The following is a 20,743-nucleotide window of genomic DNA, read 5'->3' as shown; positions in this document are numbered from 1 at the left end:
TTGGGCGAAGACATTTTCACCAGTAGCCCACCAACACTGATCGACCTCAGTGAACTGAACAGTGCCACCAAGTGGAGAATGGAGCCATTACACGAAACCTTGCTCCCTGTGCCTGCCAGGCACATCTCCTCTAGGGCAAGTCTACCTGAGACTAGGAACAGGTCACTCCCCCAGAAGACCAACACAAATCCCTTTCATGAGCTTAGTCTTCTGATCATAGACTGCTGCAAAGTTTCAGCTTTAGGGGAAATAGGATCTAGCTTCATTTGGGTTTTGTTTGTTTGATGGTTCATATGTTTGTTGGTTTTTGTTGTTGTTGCTTCTGTTTTGCTTTTGTTGTTATTTTTCTTTTTTTTTTTTTTGGATACAGAAAGAGCAAAATCTTTTATGTTACTTTTTAAAATTTTATTATTTAAAATTTTTTATTTTTTTTCCTATTCTTTTATCTTTTCTTTTTGTTCTATCAAGCTTCTCTTAACAAGTAGACCAAAACACACTTAGGATCTAGTTTCCTTTATTTGTTTTTTTTAATTTTTAAATTTTTACTTCATTCAATTATTGTTATTGTTGTTGTTGTTGTTGTTTCTTCCTCCAAAATGACAAGATGGAGGAATTCACCTCAAAAGAAAGAACAGGAAGAAATGATGGCCAGGGACTTCATCAAAGTAGGTGTAAGTAAAATGTCTGAACTAGAATTTAAAACAGTGATTATAAGGATATTATCTGGGCTTGAAAAGGGCATAGAAGATACCAGAGAATCCCTTTCTTCAGAGATAAAAGAAATAAAATCTAGTCAGGCCAAAATTTAAAATGCTATAACTGAGATGCAAACCCAAATAGAGACCATTAAAATGAGGATGGATGAGGCAGAGGAGTGAATTAAGGATACAGAAGACAAAATTATAAAATAATGAGGCTGAAAAGATGAAGGAAACAAAGGTCAGAGATCATTAAGGTAGATTTAGGGAACTCAGCAACACCTTAAGGCATAATAACATTCTTATCATATGACTCCCAGAAGATGAAGAGAGAGAAAAAGGGGTAGAAGGATTATGTGAGCAAATTATAGCTGAAAAGTTCCCTAATCTGGGGAAGGACACAGACATCAAACTCCAAGAAGCACAGAGAACTCCCATTAATTCAATAAAAGCCAGCCATCACCAAGACATATCATACTCAAATTCACAAAATACACAGACAAGGAAAGAGTCCTGAAAGAAGCAAGGGAAAAAAAGTCCTTAACCTTTAAGGGAAGACAGATTAGGTACACAGAAGATCTGTTCATAGAAACTTGGAGGACCAGAAAAGACTAGCAAGATATATTCAACGTGCTGAATGGGAAAAGAATACTCTAGCAGCCAAGAATACTCTATCCAGCAAGGCTGTCATTCAGAATAGAAGAAGAGATAAAGAGTTTCCCAGATAAACATTAAATGAGTTTGTGACCACTAAATCAGTCCTATAAGAAATTTTAAGGGGGACCCTTTGAGTGGAGGAAAAAAAAAAGACCAAAAGCAACAAAGGCTAGAAAGGACCAGACAGCATCATCAGAAATACCAACTCTACATTTAACACAATAGTGTTAAATTCATACTGGTCAATCATTACTCTGAATGTAAATGGACTAAATGTTTTAATCAAAACACGTAGAGTATCAGAATGGACAAAAAAGCAAGATCCATTTATAATGCTGCCTACCAGAGACTAATTTTAGACCTAAAGACACCTGCAGCTTGAAAGTGAGGGGATGGAGAACCATCTATCATACTAATGGACATCAAAAGAAAGCTGGATTATATAAATAGATAAATTAAGCATAAAGAAACTCATTGATAATAGTACAAAAATAATAAGGGACTTTAACACACCACTTACAACAATGGACAGATTACCTAAGCAGAAAATCAACAAGGAAACAATGGCTTTGAATGATACACTGGACCAGATGGACTTAACAGATATATTTAGAACATTTCAGAGAAGCAGAATATACATTCTTTTCAAGCACACGTGGAACATTCCCCAGAATACATCACATACTGGGTCACAAATCAGGCCGGAACAGGTACAAAAATATCAAGATCATACCATGCATATTTTCAGATCAAAACTTGAAGTCAACCACAAGAAAAAATTTGGAAATCCCTCAAATACATGGAAGTTAAAGAATATACTACTGAAGAATAAATGGGTCAACCAGGAAATTAAAGAAGAAATTAAAAAAAATACATGCAAGTCAATGAAAATGAAAACATAACAGTCCAAAACTTTTGAGATGAAGAAAAAGTAGTCCTAAGAGGGAAGTATATTGCAATCCAGGCTTATTGCAAGAAAGCAAATAAAGCCTAAAGCCAACAGAAGAAGGGAATAATAAGGTTAGTGCAGAAATAAACGATACAGAAACAAACCGAAAACCAGTAGAACAGATCAACAAAACTTAGAGTAGCTTATTTGAAAGAATAAGCAAAATTGATAATTCCCTAGCCAGATTTATCAAAAAGAAAAAAGACCCAAATACATAAAATCATGACTGAAAGAGAGGTCACAACCAACACCACAGAAATATAAACAATTATAAGAGAATACTACAAAAAATTATATGTAAACAAACTGGGCAATCTGGAAGAAATGGACAAATTCCTAGAAATTCACAAACTACTAAAACTGAAACAGGAAGAAATAGAAAATTTGAACAAAAAGAAAAATTAATGCCTATTCTTCTCAAACTGCTCTGAAATATAGAAATAGAAGGAAAACTTCCAAAGTCATTCTACAAAGCCAACATTACCTTGGTTCCAAAACCAGACAAAGACTACACTAAAAAGGTGAATTAGAGGCCATCATCCCTGATGATAATGGATACAAAAATTCTCAATAAGATACTAGCAAATCAAAATCAACCGTACATTACAAGAGTTATTCACTGTGATCAAGTGAGGTTTATTCCTGGGTTGAAGGGCTGGTTCAATATCCATAAACAGTCAAAGTGATGAACCACATTAACAAAAGAAAGGATAAGAACCATATGATCATTTCAATAGATGCAGAAAAAGCATTTGACATAATATAGCATCCATTCTTGATAAAAACCCTCAACAAAGTGGGAACAGATGGAACATACCTCAACAGGCCACATACGAAAGACCCAAAACTAATATTGTCCTCTATGGGGAAAAACTGAGAGCCTTTCCCCTACAGTCAGGAATAAGACAAGGATGTCACCTAACCTTACTATTTAACTTAGCACTAGCACTGGAAGTCAGCCTCAGCCATAAGACAACAAAAAGAAATAAATGGCATCCAAATAGGAAAGGAAGAAGTCAAACTTTTACTATTTGCAGATGACATTAATATACTATGTAGAAAACCTGAAAGACTTCAGCAAAAAAACTGCTAGAAATAATACATGAATTCAGCAAAGTCACAGGATATGAAATCAATTCAGGAATCTGTTGCATGTCTATACACCAATAGTGAAGCAGCAAAAAAAGAAATCAAGGAATCATTTACATTTGCAATTGCACCAAAAATAGTAAGATACCTAGAAAGAAACCTAACTAAAGAGGTAAAAGATCTATACTCTGGAAACTATAGAACACTTATGAAAGAAATTGAAGAGGACACAAAGAAATGGAAAAGCATCCCATGCTCATGGATTGGAAAAACAGCATTGTTAAAATGTCTATACAACCAAAATCAATCTCCACATTTAAAGCAATCCCTATCACAGTAACACCAGCATTTTTTTTCAGAGCTAGAACAAACAATCCTAGTTTGTATGTAACCACAAAAGACCCTGAATAGCCAAAGCAATCCTGAAAAAGAAAAACAAAACTGGAGGCATCACGGTTCTGGATTTCAAGCTACATTACAAAGCTGTAGTCATCAAGACTGTATGGTACTGGCACAAAACAGACAAATAGTATAATGGAACAGAATAGAAAACCCAGAAATGGATCCACAACTATATGGTCAACTAATCTTTGACAAAGTAGGAAAGAACATTCAATGTAAAAAAGACAGTCTCTTTAAGAAACAGTGTTGTGAAAACTAGATGGCAACATGCAGAAGAATGAAACTAGACCACTTTCTTACACCATACACAAAAATAAATTCAAAATGGATAAAAGACTTAAATGTGAGACAGCAAGCCATCAAAATCCTACAGGAGAACACAGGCAGCAACCTCTTTGACCTCAGCCAGACCAACTTCTTACTAGACATGTTGCTGAAGGTAAGGGAAACAAAAGCAAACGTGAACTACTGGGACTTCATCAAGTTAATAAGCTTCTACACAGTGAGGGAAACAATGAACAAAACTAAAAGGCAGCCTACAGAATGGGAAAAGATATTTGTAAACAACATATCTAACAAAGGGTTGGGATTCAAAATCTGTAAGTAATTTATCAAATTCAACACCCCAAAACAAATAACCCACTTAAGAAATGGGTGGAAGATACAAACGGACACTTTTCCAAAGAAGATATTCACATGGCTAACAGACATATGAAAAGATGCTCAACATAATTCATCATCAGGGAAATCCAAATCAAAGCCACATTGAGATATCACCTCATACCTGTAATAGTGGCTAAAACTAACAACACAGGAAACAACAGGTTTTGATGAAGATGCAGAGAAAAGGAAACCTGCTTGCACTGTTGTTGGGAATGCAAACTGGTGCAGCCACTCTGGAGAACAGTATGGAGATTGCTCAAAAATTTAAAAATGGAACTACCCTACATTGCAGCAATTTCACTACCAGATATTACCCAGAGGTCCCAAAAATACAGATTTGAAGGAGTACACGCACTCCAATGTTATAGTAGCAGTATCAAAAATGGCCAAACTATGCAGAGAACCCAAATGTCCGCTAATGGGTGTACAAAACTGGAGTGTACACACACACACACACACACACACACACACACACACACACATTCATACAATGGTAATATCACTCATCCATCAAAAATAATGAAATCTTGCCATTTGCAATGACATGGATGGAGCTAGTGTATTATGCTAAGTGAAGCAAATCAGTCAGAGAAAGACAAATACCATATTACTTCACTCCTTTGCAAAATTTAGTAAACAAAACAGATGAACATATGGGAAGGGAGGGAAAGAAGTCAGGGAAACAAACCACAAGAGATTCTTAATGATAGAGAACAAACTGTGGGTTGATGGAGGGAAGTAGGTAGGAGATGAGCTAGATGGGTGATGGGTACTAAGGAGGGCACTTGTGATGAGCACTGAGTGTTGTACGTAGGTGATGAATCACTGAATTCTACTCCTGAAACCAATATTGCACTGTATGTTAACCAATTAAAATGTAAATTTTAAAGAAAGTATTAAAAAAAGAAAAAAGATATAACATGAAAAAACATAAAATGTCAGATGTAAATACTAACTTATCAGTAACTGCATTAAATGTGAAAGGATTAAACTCTGCAATAAAGAAGGAGGGACTGGCAAATGGAAAAAAAAAAAGACATGATCCAACTCTATGCTGCATGCAAGATATATACTTCAGATTCAAAGACATTAACAGATTGAGAGAAAAAGGATGAAAAAATATATTTTATGACAATGGTAACCAAAAGAGGGCTAGAGTGGTTATATTAATTTCACACAAAATAGAACTTAATACATAATACAAAAATAGTAATTCAAAAATATTACTAAAAACAAAGACATTTTATAATGATAAAATGGTTAATCTACCATGAAGATATAACAGACTCAGAGGCACATAACCATAGAAATCCAAAATACATGATGCAAAATCTAACATATTTAAATGGGGAAATAGACAATTCAACAACAATAACTGGAACACTAATAGCCCACTTTCAATAATAGATAGGACAACTATCAATTGTTCTATTAGCAAGGAAATGGAAAACTTTAAAAATTCTATAAATCAACTAGACCTGACAAATATCTATGGAACATTCCACCCAACAACAGAAAAATACATGGCCTTTCCAAGTATACATTGAATATTGTTCAGGATAGATCATATACTAGTCCATAAAATAAGTATCAAAAAATTTAAAAAGATTTAAATCATACAAAGTATTCTCTTAAACTACAATGAAATGAAATGAAAAATCAGTAATAAAGTAATTATAGAAATTCACAAATATGTGAAAATAAAAACAACACATGCCTAAATAACCAGTGGGTCCTCCCTCCCAAAAAATCACAAGTGAAATTATAAAATACTTTTAGATGAATGAAAATGAAAACACAAAACATCACAAATACAACATGTCCCTGAAGAGTGCTTAGAGAGAATTTTATTGATGTTAATTCCTTTACTTATTAAAAAAGAAAAAAAGATCGAAAATCAATGTAGTAATCTAACCTTTCATGTTAAGACATTGAGAAAAGAAAATTAACCCACATCAAGTTGAAAGAAGTAAATAATAACAATTATACATCATTTAAATAAAAGAAAAATAGTAGAAAAAATAAATTAAAAAACCCAAACAAAATTGACAAGCATTTTTGGCAAGACTGGCCTCAAAAATGAAGAAATACTCAAATAACAAAAATCATCAATTAATGGGGTGATGTTACTACTGACATGACAAACATGAAAAGGATTATAAGGGAATATATATGTATACAATACTTTGCCTGTCAACAAATTTGATAACTGATTAAATGAATGAATTCCTAGAAGGACAAAACCATCAAAACTGTCTCAAGAAGAAACAGAAAATCTGAATAGATCTGTAAGTAAAGAGATTGAACTAATAATAAAAAAATGAAGTTAGGCTTTACTGGTAAAATTGCATGAAATGTTTAAAAAAGAATTCACACTAATCCTTCACAAATGCCTCCAAAATATCAAAGAAAAGGAATGCTTCCCAACATATTCTTTGGGGCCAAATTTACAATGACACCAAAATCAGACAAAGACATCACTCCCCCAAAGAAAGGAAAACTACCATCCAACATCTGTATTGAATACAGATGTAAAATTCCTCAACAAAATGCTAGCAAATCAAATCCAGCAGATATGGAAAGGGTTTTACAGTATGACCAATTAGGACGTTGGCTTAATATATAAAATCAATTAATGTAATATATTCTACCAGCAGAATAAAAGACAAAAACCACAAGTTTATCTCCAAAAGGAAAAAGCATTTGACAAAGATCAAAACCACTATAAATCAAGAAAAGAAACAAACAAACAAAAAAAAACCCTGAGGAATTTAGGTACAGAAAAGAATATCCTCAGCCAGATAATGAGCATCTATGAAAAACTTACAGTTAACATCATACTTAATGCTTTCTCCCTAAGGTCAGGAACAAAACAGGGATATAAGCTCTTATTACTTCTATTCAACATTGTCCTGGAGATTATTCCAGGACAATTAGGCAAGAAAAAGAAAGAAAAGGCCATCAAAAAAAGTATTACAGCTAAAAAAACAAGTTCAGCAAGGTTGCAGAATATAAGATCAATACACAAAATTCAATTGTATTTCTATACAGTAACAATGAATCATCTGCAAACAAAATCAAGAAAACAATTTCATTTATAATAGCACTAAAAAGAATAAAACACTTAGGAATCAATTGAACAAAAGTAGTCTAAAACCTGTTATCTGAAAATTATAGAAAATTGTTGAAGGAAATTAAAGATACAAGTAGATACAAAGACATCACATGTTCATGAGTCAAAGAGTTACTATTAAGATAGCAATATTTCCAAAATTGACCTACATATTCAACACAATGTCAATCAAAATCCCAGGTGGCTTCTTTGTAGGAATTGAAATGTTTATCTGAATTTTCATAAAGAAATACAGGGACCCAGAATAATCAAAACAATACTGAAAAAAAAAACAGACTTGGAAGACTCATATTTCTCAATTTCAAAACTTAATATAAAACTACAGTAGTCAAGTCATTGTAGAGCTAAATGTACAGAGCAATGAAATAAAATTGAGACCCAGAAATAAACTCACACTTTTGCAATCCATTGTTTTTTGACAAGGGTACCCAAAACAGTTCAATGTGGAAATGTTTTGAGAAAATGGTGCTGGGCCAACTGAATATCCACAGTGAAAAAAATGAAGTTGGATCTTTTTCTTACATCAAACACAAAAATAAACTCAAAAGAGATCACCACCCTACATATAAGAGCTAAAAATACAAAATTCTTAGAAGAAAATATCAGAGTAAATCTTTATGACCTCAGGTTAGATATTCCACAAAAACACAAGCAACAGAAGAAAAACTACTTCATTGGACTTCATCAAAATGTAGGAACTATATGATGAAATAAAAAGACAAACCACAAAATTGGTGAAAATACTGGCAGAATATACATTTCATGTATTTAGAATATACAAAGATCATATACATCTCAATATTAGGAAGATAATACCCTTATATAAAAATGGTTAAAGGATTTGAATAGACATTTTTTCAAAGATATACAAATGGCCAGTAAGATCCTCATAAAAAGATGCTCGACCTCATTAGCCATTAGGAAAATTCAAGTTAAAACCACAATAAGATACCAATTTAAACCCATCAGGATGGCTATCCTTTTTTTTTTTTTAAGGGAAAATCATTTTTAAAAAAAGGATGTGGAGAAATTGGAGTTCTTGTGTCCTGCTTGTGCAAATGTGAAATGATGTAGCCACTATGGAAAACAATATGGGGGTTCTTCACAAAATGAAACACAGAATTAATATTTGATTTAGCAATCCTACTCATGGATATATACTCAAAAAATTGCAAGCAGGAACTCAAACAGGTATCTGTGCACCAATATTCATAGCAACATTATCTGCAATATCCAAAAGGTAGAAACAATTCAAATGCCCAGCAACAGATGAGTGAATGAACAAAATGAAATATACCCATCCAATGTGATACTGTTCAGCCATAAAGAGAAATGAGGTACTGACACATGCCACAGCATGGCTAAGTGAAAGGTGCCCAACACACAAGGCCACATACTGTCTGATTCCCTTTTCATGAAATGGCCCAAACAGGTAAACCTAAGACACAGAAAGTAGACTAGAGCCTGTGAGGAGTGTGGGCAGATGGGATGAGTAACTGCTATTGGGTGTGGAGTTTCTTTGAGAGGTACAGAAAATGTTCTAAATTTGTATTGATAGTTGCACAAATCTGCTTACGTACTAAGAACCACTGAATCGTTGTACACTTTAAAAGTATTTGCTTGATGGTATTTAAATTATATCTCAATAAAGCTATTATAAAAAATGATAAGAGACCGGATCTCTCAGATGGGACCCAGTCCCTTCCCCCCCATCCCCAACACACAGAGCTTGTGTCTCAGGTTGGTGAGCAGGGGCTAGACAAGGGAAACATGATAGTTTTGTGGTGTGCAAAGGGGAAAATGAGAAATGTGTTTCCATTTTCATATGGTGTTTCATATGGTGTTCATATGTTTCATTTTCATTGGTGTTGTGTCCTTGGAGGAGGGTTTAGGAACAGTGCAAGGTGGTTACCGAGGAGGAGACGAGCCAGCACGTGTGTTTAAGCAGAGAGAAGGCCTGAAAGGGCTCCCACCTCCTGACAGACATATGTATACCAGGAGACTGAAAAATCCCAAACAGCTGAGGAATCAAAATAACATATGGAATGAAAAGCCTAGGGATACAGGAAAAGGGATGCTTCAGACCTCAAGACCTGAGGCTATAGTAGGGATGATAGATTTTAGTAACAAATGACAGAAGGTGACCCAAAGCCAGGAGGAGCTGACACTGGTTATTGATGCAGAGGTCACAGAAGCTGACACTTATCAAGGGAATGAGGCACCTCAGGAACCGGTAAGGACTTGTATGAAAGGGTATCTTGCTATCCACTACAAGAACAACCAGGATGTTAAGCAAATTTACTCCTGCATTTAAATAGAATACTGGGGAGAAGGGGAAGATAATCTTAGAGATAAGAAAAGTCCTGATAGGAAATTCAAATTTTGAATTAAGTTTAATTGCTGAAACACTAAGGATTTTACTCATAGAATTTTACTGTACCTGGAAGAGACTAAGTTTTAAGCCACAAGGGAGGAAGTTACCATGAATGCTTGAGATTCATTTCTCTTTTCCTGTTATTAAGTGGGAAAGGTTGTTGGTAAGCTATTGGGTTCATGTAGAGACAGAATAAAAAGTTACATTTCTTCATCACTGTGTCAAAATGAGTAAATTTTAACCCCCCTATTATCCATTAAGGAAACAGAATACTCAAGGGATGGTATTGTTCCCAAGGAAGAAATGGTAATAATGTAGCACAGTAGAGGTGTTAAAGCTACAATGGCAATCATTTTGCAATATAAATATATCAACTCAATATGTTGCACACCTTAAATTTATACAATGTTCTTTGTCAAGTAAATGTAAGGCAATAATTTTTATAAGAGTGGCCATGAGGTGGCCTATGGCCAACCAAGCAGTCGGATACAGGCTGAATGAACTTTGAGACTGAAGTCGGGAAGCACCTCCAGTTAGCTCTGGGACTTTGCACGCTACTGAATCTCTTGGTACTCACTTGCCTGTGTGTGAAGGAGTCTAACTAGATAACTAGTAAGATTTCTTCCAGCTCTAAAAGACTGATTCTCAGGTCTTGTATGCCCAGTGGGGAAATATCTGCCCCTTCTTGGCCAAATTCAAGTGGGCATTATCTTTTAAGAGGGGGGAACCTCTCCTCTTTCCTTGGCCATGCCCCTGGAAGCTGGGCTGAGGGCAACCAGATATAAAGTGCAGTTACCTGGGAAGTGTCGCTGGATCTTGGTTTTGCAGTTACATTTTCCAATTAGCTCAGGAATGAAGACATCACCGTGACATTTGGCACAGTAAAAGGCGGCTCTGGACAATGAAAGCAAATGAAGAATGACTTATGTGAGGCTTAACACTAAGGAAGCGTGGCACTGGCTCAGTCTGTCTGCCGTTAAGTTGCATTTGCCTTAGGACTTTCTCCCCTAAAGTAACAAAAAAATTACCTTATGACTTCCTTTGAAGATTCAGCAATAAAGAACCCTAATGTGTTCTTACGCAGTTTAACTTCTGCAGATGGATTTAGCATTAGACCACTGGAAACAGAAAATAAAAACACAGTAATTTCCCCCCTTTAATTTCTGTGGCAATAATTGGTGTTTCATTCTGTCACAACCAATGGATTCTCTAAGCTATAGAGTTAATAGGACCCCATCCGCAACTACAGCCAAACACAGTAGAAAAAGTGAATTTGACTATATTTCTTTGATTGCTGCTAAATATCTAGAAGGGAGCCACGTCACAACGCGATTGCTGAGTTGCACGCAGCTGAGCTGAGTCCAGCTGAGCTGGACTGCGTCCTGAATCTGAAATGGGCAAACCAACTAAGATGCATGAAGCCTTGCTAATTTAGGCTATCCAATGCCACGGCCACACAGTTGAAAGTCTTACGGTCATGCTAGTGGTGTTTATCCTTAGGCTACTCGCCCTGTAAAAGTAAATGATGTCTAGTTAACCAGCTGGATTCAAAGGCTCCTTTTGTTTGCCTATGTAATTTTTGAACTTATGTATTTCTTTTGACTTCACTTTTTTTTCTATCTTGATTGCAAGATTTTTGAGAGCAGGAACCACCTGAATAGCTTCTACCGCTACATGAATGCTTTGATTTTCTATTTTCTTATGGTTTGTGTGTTTGAAAATGACATCTTACAAATTTTATCCATGATACTCCTTGATGCAGTACTACATTATGACTATTTGAATTCCTCACACTTCTCCCCATTTGTTGAGATATCCCGTTTTTATTTCCTTTAATTCAGACCTCCAGCACAGTGAGGTCTTATAACCCTGAAACTCCGATCACTTCATTTGTGCATAATGAAAGTACTTCTTCCCACCTTTAAAATGCAAACCTTTTATATTAACATTGGAAAGAAGTCAAGTCTTAATTTTGGAAAGCTTATTCTGTTGTTAGGGCACTCCAAAGTAATGTGCAAATGTAAGAGCCTAACAAAAATAAAAGGGGTTTCACCACAAAACCTCTTCCACCCTATGCCAAGAGTAGAAAGATGCTGAATAGCTGTTTTGAGGTGGTTTGTTACCTGAGATACTGGATGGCATTTTCAAAAATGCACTGACTGATATTAATGAGCAGAACAAACCATTTTAACTTTGAAAGGAAAAGAACATGGATTTGTGCCCCTACCCCAATAACCCTGGTTGATGTTCACCAGCCAGCAAGCATAAACTTAGTTGTATCTTCTTATCTCCTATTTTTAAAGGGGCATCTTCTGAACTCATATTAAATAATTAGTTATGAAGATACTGTCATGATAATATCTGTGGTGACATTTGAAAGAAGAGGTGAACTCCCGTTGAAGATTTTTCCAAACTTTTCCCATACCCCCTCCATGAATCATGGCCAGTTGCTCTCTCAGAGAATGTTCCTTACTGGAACAAACTTAGAACATTATCTGACTGGGGCCAGATCCAGCTCTATCTCTTAGCAGATGACAAATTATCCTCTCAGACAAATTCTGATGATTATCGAGGGCTTTTCCAAGTTTTAAAGTCTATTCAAGTGTATCAATGAGAAGAGAAAATAAAAGATGAGAAAAGATAGGTTCCCCCCCCCCACCAGTTTTTCCTATATACTAGTCTAAAACCCCAGCCATTGAGATACCCTATTTTCCTTCCTTTTGTGGCTGTGGTGGAGTTAGCACAGCATAGTGAGCAGAAGCACTGTCCCCAGAGCCAGGCTGAGTTCAGATTCTGGCTCTGCCACTTGGGGCTGGTGTGAGTTTGGGAAAATTATTTAACTTTTCGGGGCCTCATCTTCCTCTTCTATAAAATGGGACTAAGAATTCTACCCATTGTTGTAAAGATTCAAGAGTTTATGTAAGTAAAGTGCCTACAGCACTGTTGGTCATAAACTAGTAAAGGTGTAAAGACAGCTATTATCCATATCAGGATTTAATCCTTTTGATTCACCTGACTCTTCGGTGAGAAAACAAAATTAAATTTAAGTTGGAGCAGGTTCCTCTTTCATGAGGGTAGTTGCATGCTGGGTAGTAAACAGCACCAGGACATTTGAATATATGTGGACATTAGCTACATAATAAATGGTCATGTTTCTGGTCTGTCCCATAGTCATCCTAATAATAAAGTTTAACAAAATCGAGGATATTAAAGTTGGAAAGGGTCTCAAAGACCATTTGGTCCAGCAGTTTCCAACTCCCAGTGAATAAAGTGACTGTATCAGGAACTTTAAAAATTCTCTGGCTCCACCCTTGGAGATTTTAATTTTATAGAGTTAAGAAGTGGGATTTTGGAATCTATATGCTTTGAAAGTTTTGCAAATAATTCTACTACATAGTCCAGATTGTTGAAGGCCAAAAACATTCAAACTTGATCAGGTTCTGAGCTAGTCTCAAACCCAAACTGCCTGGGTTATGGTTCTAAGACTCCCATCTTTTTTTACCATGACCTATTTCCGGAAGAAGAGCCATTTGTCCAAGGATTAGATTTTGAGACTTTCTTGAGTATAGCAGGATTGTTAATTAGAATATAGACAGCCAGACAATACTATTTGTTATTCTCTCTTTAGTGACTTCCTTCGTACAGTACCCTACTCACTTCTTTAGCACAGTTACATTCTGAATCCTCTATACTTCAATTTTTCTTTTCAACGTTTCATATAAAATTAGCCCTCTGTAGTCCATCTGCTATCATTCAAACTTATTGAACTGTTAATATTTCCCTGTAATTCTAAGGCTCCTGGTAATGACAGTTTTAGAGCTGGAATGACTTCCTCATTTTACAGAAGATGGACACTTCTCCAGTGCCATGGGGCCAGCAAATCATAATCAGGATCAGAATTTATTCTGTTGATTCCAATTTAATTCAACTTAGTTTTCCACTAAAAACACACACACACAAGCCAATATAATATTCTTTCTTGTTCCTCATCCCACTTAATCCTCTAGTTTTTCTTATTTTTTAGTATCTTTTATCTCTGTATCATTGTAGCTGATTCTCTGTTTGTTCTGGATTTTCTTTTTCATTACATGATAAACTATCTTACTTCTCATATTATCCATTATAGGTTTTCAAGAAATTCCATTGATCTAATAATGTTACTTCTTTCTTTTATCCACACTACCAATAGCATACTTTGTTCAGTAGGCCAAATTCTTATTTTGCCATATTTTGTAGCTCACTTTCTAAGGCTACAATTTGTGGGAGCATCTTCTGTCATAAATAATTTTAACTCTTAGTATTATTTGATGGTCAAGACTTAGAAGATCTGGTAATACATTAAAAGGAACAGATATGAGAAGGAGACCACTTCTCTCTCCTGCTCATGAGAACTTGGGGAGGGCCATAACAACAAAGGCAAAGTACCTGCTTACCCACCAGGATAACCATTCTAACCCCAATCATTAGATTCTAACCCCAGTCACTAGAGACAGTACTAAGTGCACCACAGCAGACTGGGTGTCCAACAGGCTGGCTCTCAACAAATGGCAAAAACTTAGTTATGGCTGTATTTTTGTAAAAGTCTTAATCATAAAGATTCTCCTTTAAAAAAAAAAACTGAAGAGATTCAAAGTCTCATTGGTACCAGCAACCATGAAACAAGGATTTGTGTTCGATGGCTATCAGCATGAGTCCCATCTTCACAAAGCAGAGCCTAGGAAGGAAGACATGTAATTGTGAGGAAAGAGGGTGGCAGGGTGCTAATTCACAAGAACATGACCAACACTTTGTGCTCTGTGTCTGGGAAAACACTAGTACCTCAGCAGAGGAAGACCCTCCCAAATGTGGAATCCATTCTAAAGTAAGTCCCAGCCCACATGATGACTGTGACAGACACAAAACTGTCCCACACAGACTGCAAAGTTCTAGGTTGTAGAGACTCAGGCATGTTCATTCCCACATCTTCAACATCTACCATGGAGCCTGGCCTACAGTGAGCCCCGAATGAGCACTGTCAAAAGAATGTCACTTCAAGAAGAATGAGGAAAGTTATTTCTATTAACTTACCGGGAAACTTCAGGAAAACTCATTCCAGCAAAGTCATCAGAGAGACGTTGAGTCAGGATTTTGTTCTTCAGGCCATTCAAGAAATGTTTTTGCCAGGGCTGTTTAGGAAAAACCTGGAATACACAATCATGTGACATGAAGCACAATGCCATGCAATATGGGATATTATAATTCAAGTTGTATATCCTGCTAGGCAGCAAACCAGCGCTCGTTGTGCTTAAGTCATAAAAAAGAGATTTGTCCTGGGGTTAACTGAAGAAAGGAAGAACTTAAACTCTAACATACATCTTTACTATTTACACTAGAGAGTTCAGAATGAAGTAAAAGCATCATGACTTGATTTCTTCCCAGATGGCATTCAAGACTCCTTGTTGAAAACTGGAATTTTTCTAATAATTTCAGCAAGATAGACTAGTTTTTGAGTCAGTAACAGTAAGATAAGAAGGATAATATGGTATCTAAATTGTCTCTCCATGGATATGGCTATTCAAGATTGTTTTTTTTAACATATTAGTTTTCTACTGACTAGCCATATACCACAAAGAAAAAAATATGCATGGGTTCTGCCCAGCATCAGAAGTCTTCATAGCTTCAAATGAATTTAAGTGGCCATCCTGATCAATGGAAATGGGAATATAAAAATTGAGGGCAGCAATAGGTTTCTAGAGAAGAGGGAGATGGGAAGGGAGAAGGGTATCTCTCAAAAAGGCTAAATACAGCCTGTGAAGGGTGAGGGCTGCTGGGTAACTCATCCCTGGTATTTGTGTAAGAACTTGGAATTTTGTTGTGCTCTATGTACATCCCCATCATTCTCCCCATCTGCTGCCATAAGAATCTCCAGCACACTGCCCTGACATGGCAGGACAGGCCCCTTTATACCCCAGAGTCCCAGGTCAATGTCTGGAAGTTCTGGAAGCTCTGAAACAGTGTGGCTGTGGACAGTTAAGGCCAGTTCAAAAATACTCCTCAGATGGCCATCTTGCAGTTTCAAAACAAATAAAACACACACACACACACACACACACACACACACACACACACACACAAATCTGCCTTACAAAAAAGGACTAATTTTATCAGGCAGTCCAGGCAGGCACTCTCCCCTGCAACTCCCTTTCCAAGATTCAGCTGAATCTACTGCCTTTTTCCACTCTCTTAAATTCTTCTATTGAGAAGGGCTCCTCTCACTGGGTGGTCCCTATTTAAGTTCCAATTACTGAAAAAACTGGCTTGGCACTTCTAAGCCAAATGTTTCAGTTTTTGAAAAATGGTAAAAAAATGATAAAGATGGAGAAGACTTCCTGTGCTCATTTTTTAAAGTTCAGAAAGGGAAACAAGAAGATGGATTTTGGATTTAGATAGTGGAGTCAGGGAGCTCAAGTATGTAAGTTGGAGTAGATCTAATTTAAATTTAAGCCTAAGGCAACGCTCTGTGCCTTGAAGCAACTGGAAATGCTCTTTGGATTATAATTTCTCACCATATAATTAATACAGGTGAAACACATACCATTGATCCAAGGTCTTTTAATCTGAGTACTCAGAAGTTTTACAGATATTAACATAATACTTACAAAAATCAGATTATGAGATTAATAGCTTATTTTATTTTACTTTATTTTTCAAGCCTAAAGAAAGTTTTTGGTTTTATTTTATTTTTTTTCCAAATTTTTATTTAAATTCTAGGTAGTTAACATATAGTGTCATATATGGTTTCAGGAGAATTCAGTGGTTCATCACTTACATATAACACCCCGTTCTTATCACAAGTGCCTCCTCAATCCCCATCATTCATTTAACTCCCCCCACACAATAAAACTCCCCTGTAGCAACCCTCAGTTTGTTCTCTATCATTAAAAGTCTCTTCTGGTTTTCCTCCCATTCTCTTTTTTTCCCCTCCCCAAATGTTCATCTGTGTTGTTTACTAAATTTCACATGAGTGAAATGGTAAGACAAATGGTATTTGTCTTTCTCTAACTGACTTATTTTGCTTAGCATAATACACTCTAGCTCCATCCATGTCACTGCAAATGGCAAGATTTCAATTTTTTGATGGCTGAGTAATATTCCATTGTAAATATACACCACATCTTCTTTATCCATTCATCAGTCAGTGGGCACTTGGTCTCTTTCTGTAGTTGGGTTATTGTTGACAAGGCTGTTATAAACATCGGGTGTACTGACCTCCTAGAATCTGTATTTTTGTATCCTTTCTGTATACCTGGTAGTGCAATTGCTGGGTGATAGGGTAGTTCTGTTTTTAGCTCTATGAGGAACCTCCATATTAATTTCAAGTGTGACTGCATCCGTTTCCATTCCCACCAACCATATAAGAGGGTTTCCCTTTCTTCACATCCTCATCCACATCTGTTGTTTCCTGAGTTGTTAATTTTAGCCATTCTGACAGGTGTGAGGTGGTATCTCATCATGGTTTTGATTTGGATTTCCCTGATGATGAGTGATGCTGAGCATCTTTTCATAGGTCTGTTAGCCATCTGGGTGTCTTCTTTGGGAAAACATCTATTCATTTCTTCTGCCTATTTCTTAACCAGATTATTTGTTTTCTGGGTATTGAGTTTGATAAGTTCTTTATAGATTTATAGATTTTGGATACTAACCCTTTACCAGATATGTTGTTTGCAAGTATCTTCTCCCATTCCATAGACTGCTTTTTAGTTTTGTTGATTGTTTCCTTCATAAATCTCATTTTATTGATGCAGAAACTGACAGAGAAAATGTGTCCAATGCAACAAAAATGGAACACAAGACACTGGAGTCCTGGCTGTTAAACCTAACTTAACAGTTTATTACGGAATCTATAAACCAGAGCAGAGTATAGAATTACAAAATCTGGGGCCCAGTTTAAGATTTCTGAAAGTAGGTTTTAGACATCACTTCCAAATAATCTCTCTCAATTCCTATATCCCAAAAGCCCTCTTATGATGAATGTTGACAGGCCATGTTCAGTGAGGAGGTTACAACTGCAGATTACACATCAAGAAGAACAACATAATACAGTGTTGGTTTGCATTTTTTCCTCCTCTATTTCCATGAAAGAGATGAAGTCTTCATAGAGGGTTCTCATTCCATTTACTTTCTCTAGCCCTGGAGATTAGTATCAGAGTCATTACAACAGATATCGTGGTTATCTTGCACTTTGTAAGGACACAACACAGGCAGAGACAATTTCCTCACGAGTGATTTTCGAAGCCTTACACAGTGACCACTAAGATAAGGCTAATGCAGGTTCACTGTAGTAGCACCAGGGCTCATTTCCTGCTGCCTGATGGTCATTTCTATTTATCTATATATGATATCTCCTCACATTCACAGAAGGAATTACAGAAGAAACCTTTGTTTTTCAGTTAGTGTTCTGATGGCCAGAGCATCTTTCATGGTGTTTATTTGTTTTTATATCGTACCAGGGATGAAAACAGAAAAGATGCAAAAAGTTTTTTGAATTTATTACAAAAGGAAATAAAATGCAAAAAAAAAAAAAAAAAAAAAGGCCAAGAGGGAAACTGAGTATAAAAGAAGTCATGTGTGGACTCATAATTAAATGAAGAGGAAATGTCACTCTCAGACTCTCTGAAGAGCCTCTGGACAATGGGATACCAGGCCCAGCTGAGGGTTAGAGCCTTTCCTGGAATATTTCATGGGAGTGACATTTCAAAGGCCATACTTGGTACTATAGCACCCTAATAGTCCCTTCACTTATTTTGACTCAAAGGTATCAAAGGACCTGATGTGGGAGATTGTGAGTAGATACCTAACAGCCACAGGCATCAAGCATAGTGGTAAGACATTAATTAGGTCAGACAATTCTACCTCTGCTACTCACTAACTTCCTATAAAATCAGGTTAGCTTCACTGACCTATTACTGGGATGCTATCTTAAAATATTATCAAGGAGAAACATAATGTATTTAAAATCAGTAACATAGGAGGCACTCATAGTGGTGACTATTATTATTACTGCATGGAATGTCCCCAAAATAACCTGAAAAATTAGATTGTAATTATTATTTGTATTATTATTTGTTCAATGAATATAATTATTTATTATTATATCAATTATTACATAGTTACTTTATATTTAAATAGATGATTTTCCATTAATAATATAGTCTTTATTTATATTCTTTTTTTTAAGTTTATTTATTTTCAGAGAGAGAGAGAGAGAGAGAGAGAGAGAGAGCGAGCATGAGAGGGGCATAGAGAGAGGGAGAGACAAAATCCCAAGCCCCATGTTATGAGTGCAGAGCCCTACATGGAGCTTAATCTCACCAACTGTGAGATCATGATCTGAGTCGAAATCAAGAGTCAGATACTTAACCACCCAAGCTGCCCAGGTGCCCTTATTTATATTTCTATGTTCAGTAACTCCAAGTACTTCTACATTTATATTCCCAGCATCTTGGACTGCAGGTAGGAAGCAAAGATACTATTTCTATTTTGCAGATAAATATTCTTAGACAAGAATAAGATAAATAACTTCTTCAAGGTCAGTGTAATGTCTGGGACTGCAGTCTAGATCTCTCAATACTTTGCCGTTCAAATGGAAGTCAAATCTGATTCCTTGGGGCTTTCTTGCCTTCTTCAATTTTTTTTTTTCCTATTTCTGATCCTAACCATGTGAGGACATGGGAAAAAAGCCAAGATTCAACAATTTACAAGGTTACCTTTTTGTTCTGTTCAATAAATAGAGTCGTTAGAAAGGTGCATAAACCTGGCACCAGACAGCCTTGGGCCATGAATCCAAGCTTCAATTCGGCAAAGCAGATGATGTTGTCTCCAGTAGTCCAGTTCCAGCTGGGAATCTTTGGCAGAAAAACCTGTTTCATAGTAGAAAGTAGGTCAAACATTATGAGTAAATACAATTCAAGAAAGTTTTTTCAGAATGAATGTGCTTTCTTGCATTTGTTTTACTTGAAAAAATTTGTTGTGCCTGTGTCAGTAGAAGGTATCAGAACAAATTCAGCTTTTAAAAATTATTAGTGGTCTACTGCTCCCACTTTTTAAAATAGAAATAGTGAGAGTTGCGAAATCAGGTCAAATGACTTAGACCTCTTATACTACCCTGAACCTACAACTTTTATTTTTGTCCTTGTTTTTGTTGAGATATAACTGACATATAACATTGTGTTAGCTTCAGGTGTACAAGATAATGATTCAATGTGTGCGTTGTGAAATGACCACCACAATAATTCTAGTTACCACCTACCACCCCAATAGTTACAATTATTTTTTTCTTGTGATCAGAACTTTTAAGACCTACTGTTAATAACTTTCAAATCTACAATAGAGTATTATTAACTATAGTCACCATGCTGTACATTATATTCCCATGACTTATTTGTTTTATAAACAGAAGTTTGTTCTTTTTTATCCCCTTCATCCATTTTGCCCACCCTCAACACCACCCCCATCCCTACCTCTGACAATCACCAATCTGTTCTATCTGTATGGATTTTTGGGGGGGGGGGGTTGCTTTTTTTTTTTTTTTTAATTTTTAAAGTTTTACATATAAATGAAATCATATGGTATGTCTTTCTCTGACTTATTTTCACTTAGCATAATTCCCTCAAGGCCCATCCATACTGTAGCAAGCGCAAAATTTCCTTCATTTTTATGGCTGAACAAAATTCCATTATATAAACTATATATTTTATTATATATAATTAATATATAATAATTATATATAATACATATAA

The 20,743-nt window shown here is 35.9% G+C and overlaps 1 protein-coding gene across 1 annotated transcript in view; it reads right to left on the bottom strand.

The window, feature by feature from the left end:
• The window catches only part of KCNU1 (potassium calcium-activated channel subfamily U member 1), a 153,305-nt gene that overhangs the window by 84,487 nt on the left and 48,075 nt on the right, over positions 1 to 20,743 (bottom strand). The window contains exons 14-18 of the mRNA XM_049631405.1: positions 19,712 to 19,864; positions 15,033 to 15,145; positions 14,611 to 14,679; positions 10,994 to 11,083; positions 10,762 to 10,859 (exon numbers count right to left, since the gene is read on the bottom strand). Of these exons, the coding sequence (XP_049487362.1) occupies positions 10,762 to 10,859; positions 10,994 to 11,083; positions 14,611 to 14,679; positions 15,033 to 15,145; positions 19,712 to 19,864 (523 nt within the window). The remainder of the gene's footprint in view (positions 1 to 10,761; positions 10,860 to 10,993; positions 11,084 to 14,610; positions 14,680 to 15,032; positions 15,146 to 19,711; positions 19,865 to 20,743) is intronic.

Source organism: Panthera uncia, chromosome B1 (assembly GCF_023721935.1).
Source record: "Panthera uncia isolate 11264 chromosome B1, Puncia_PCG_1.0, whole genome shotgun sequence".
Lineage (NCBI taxonomy): Eukaryota > Metazoa > Chordata > Mammalia > Carnivora > Felidae > Panthera > Panthera uncia.
This window is presented reverse-complemented; position numbering and strand designations above follow the sequence as displayed.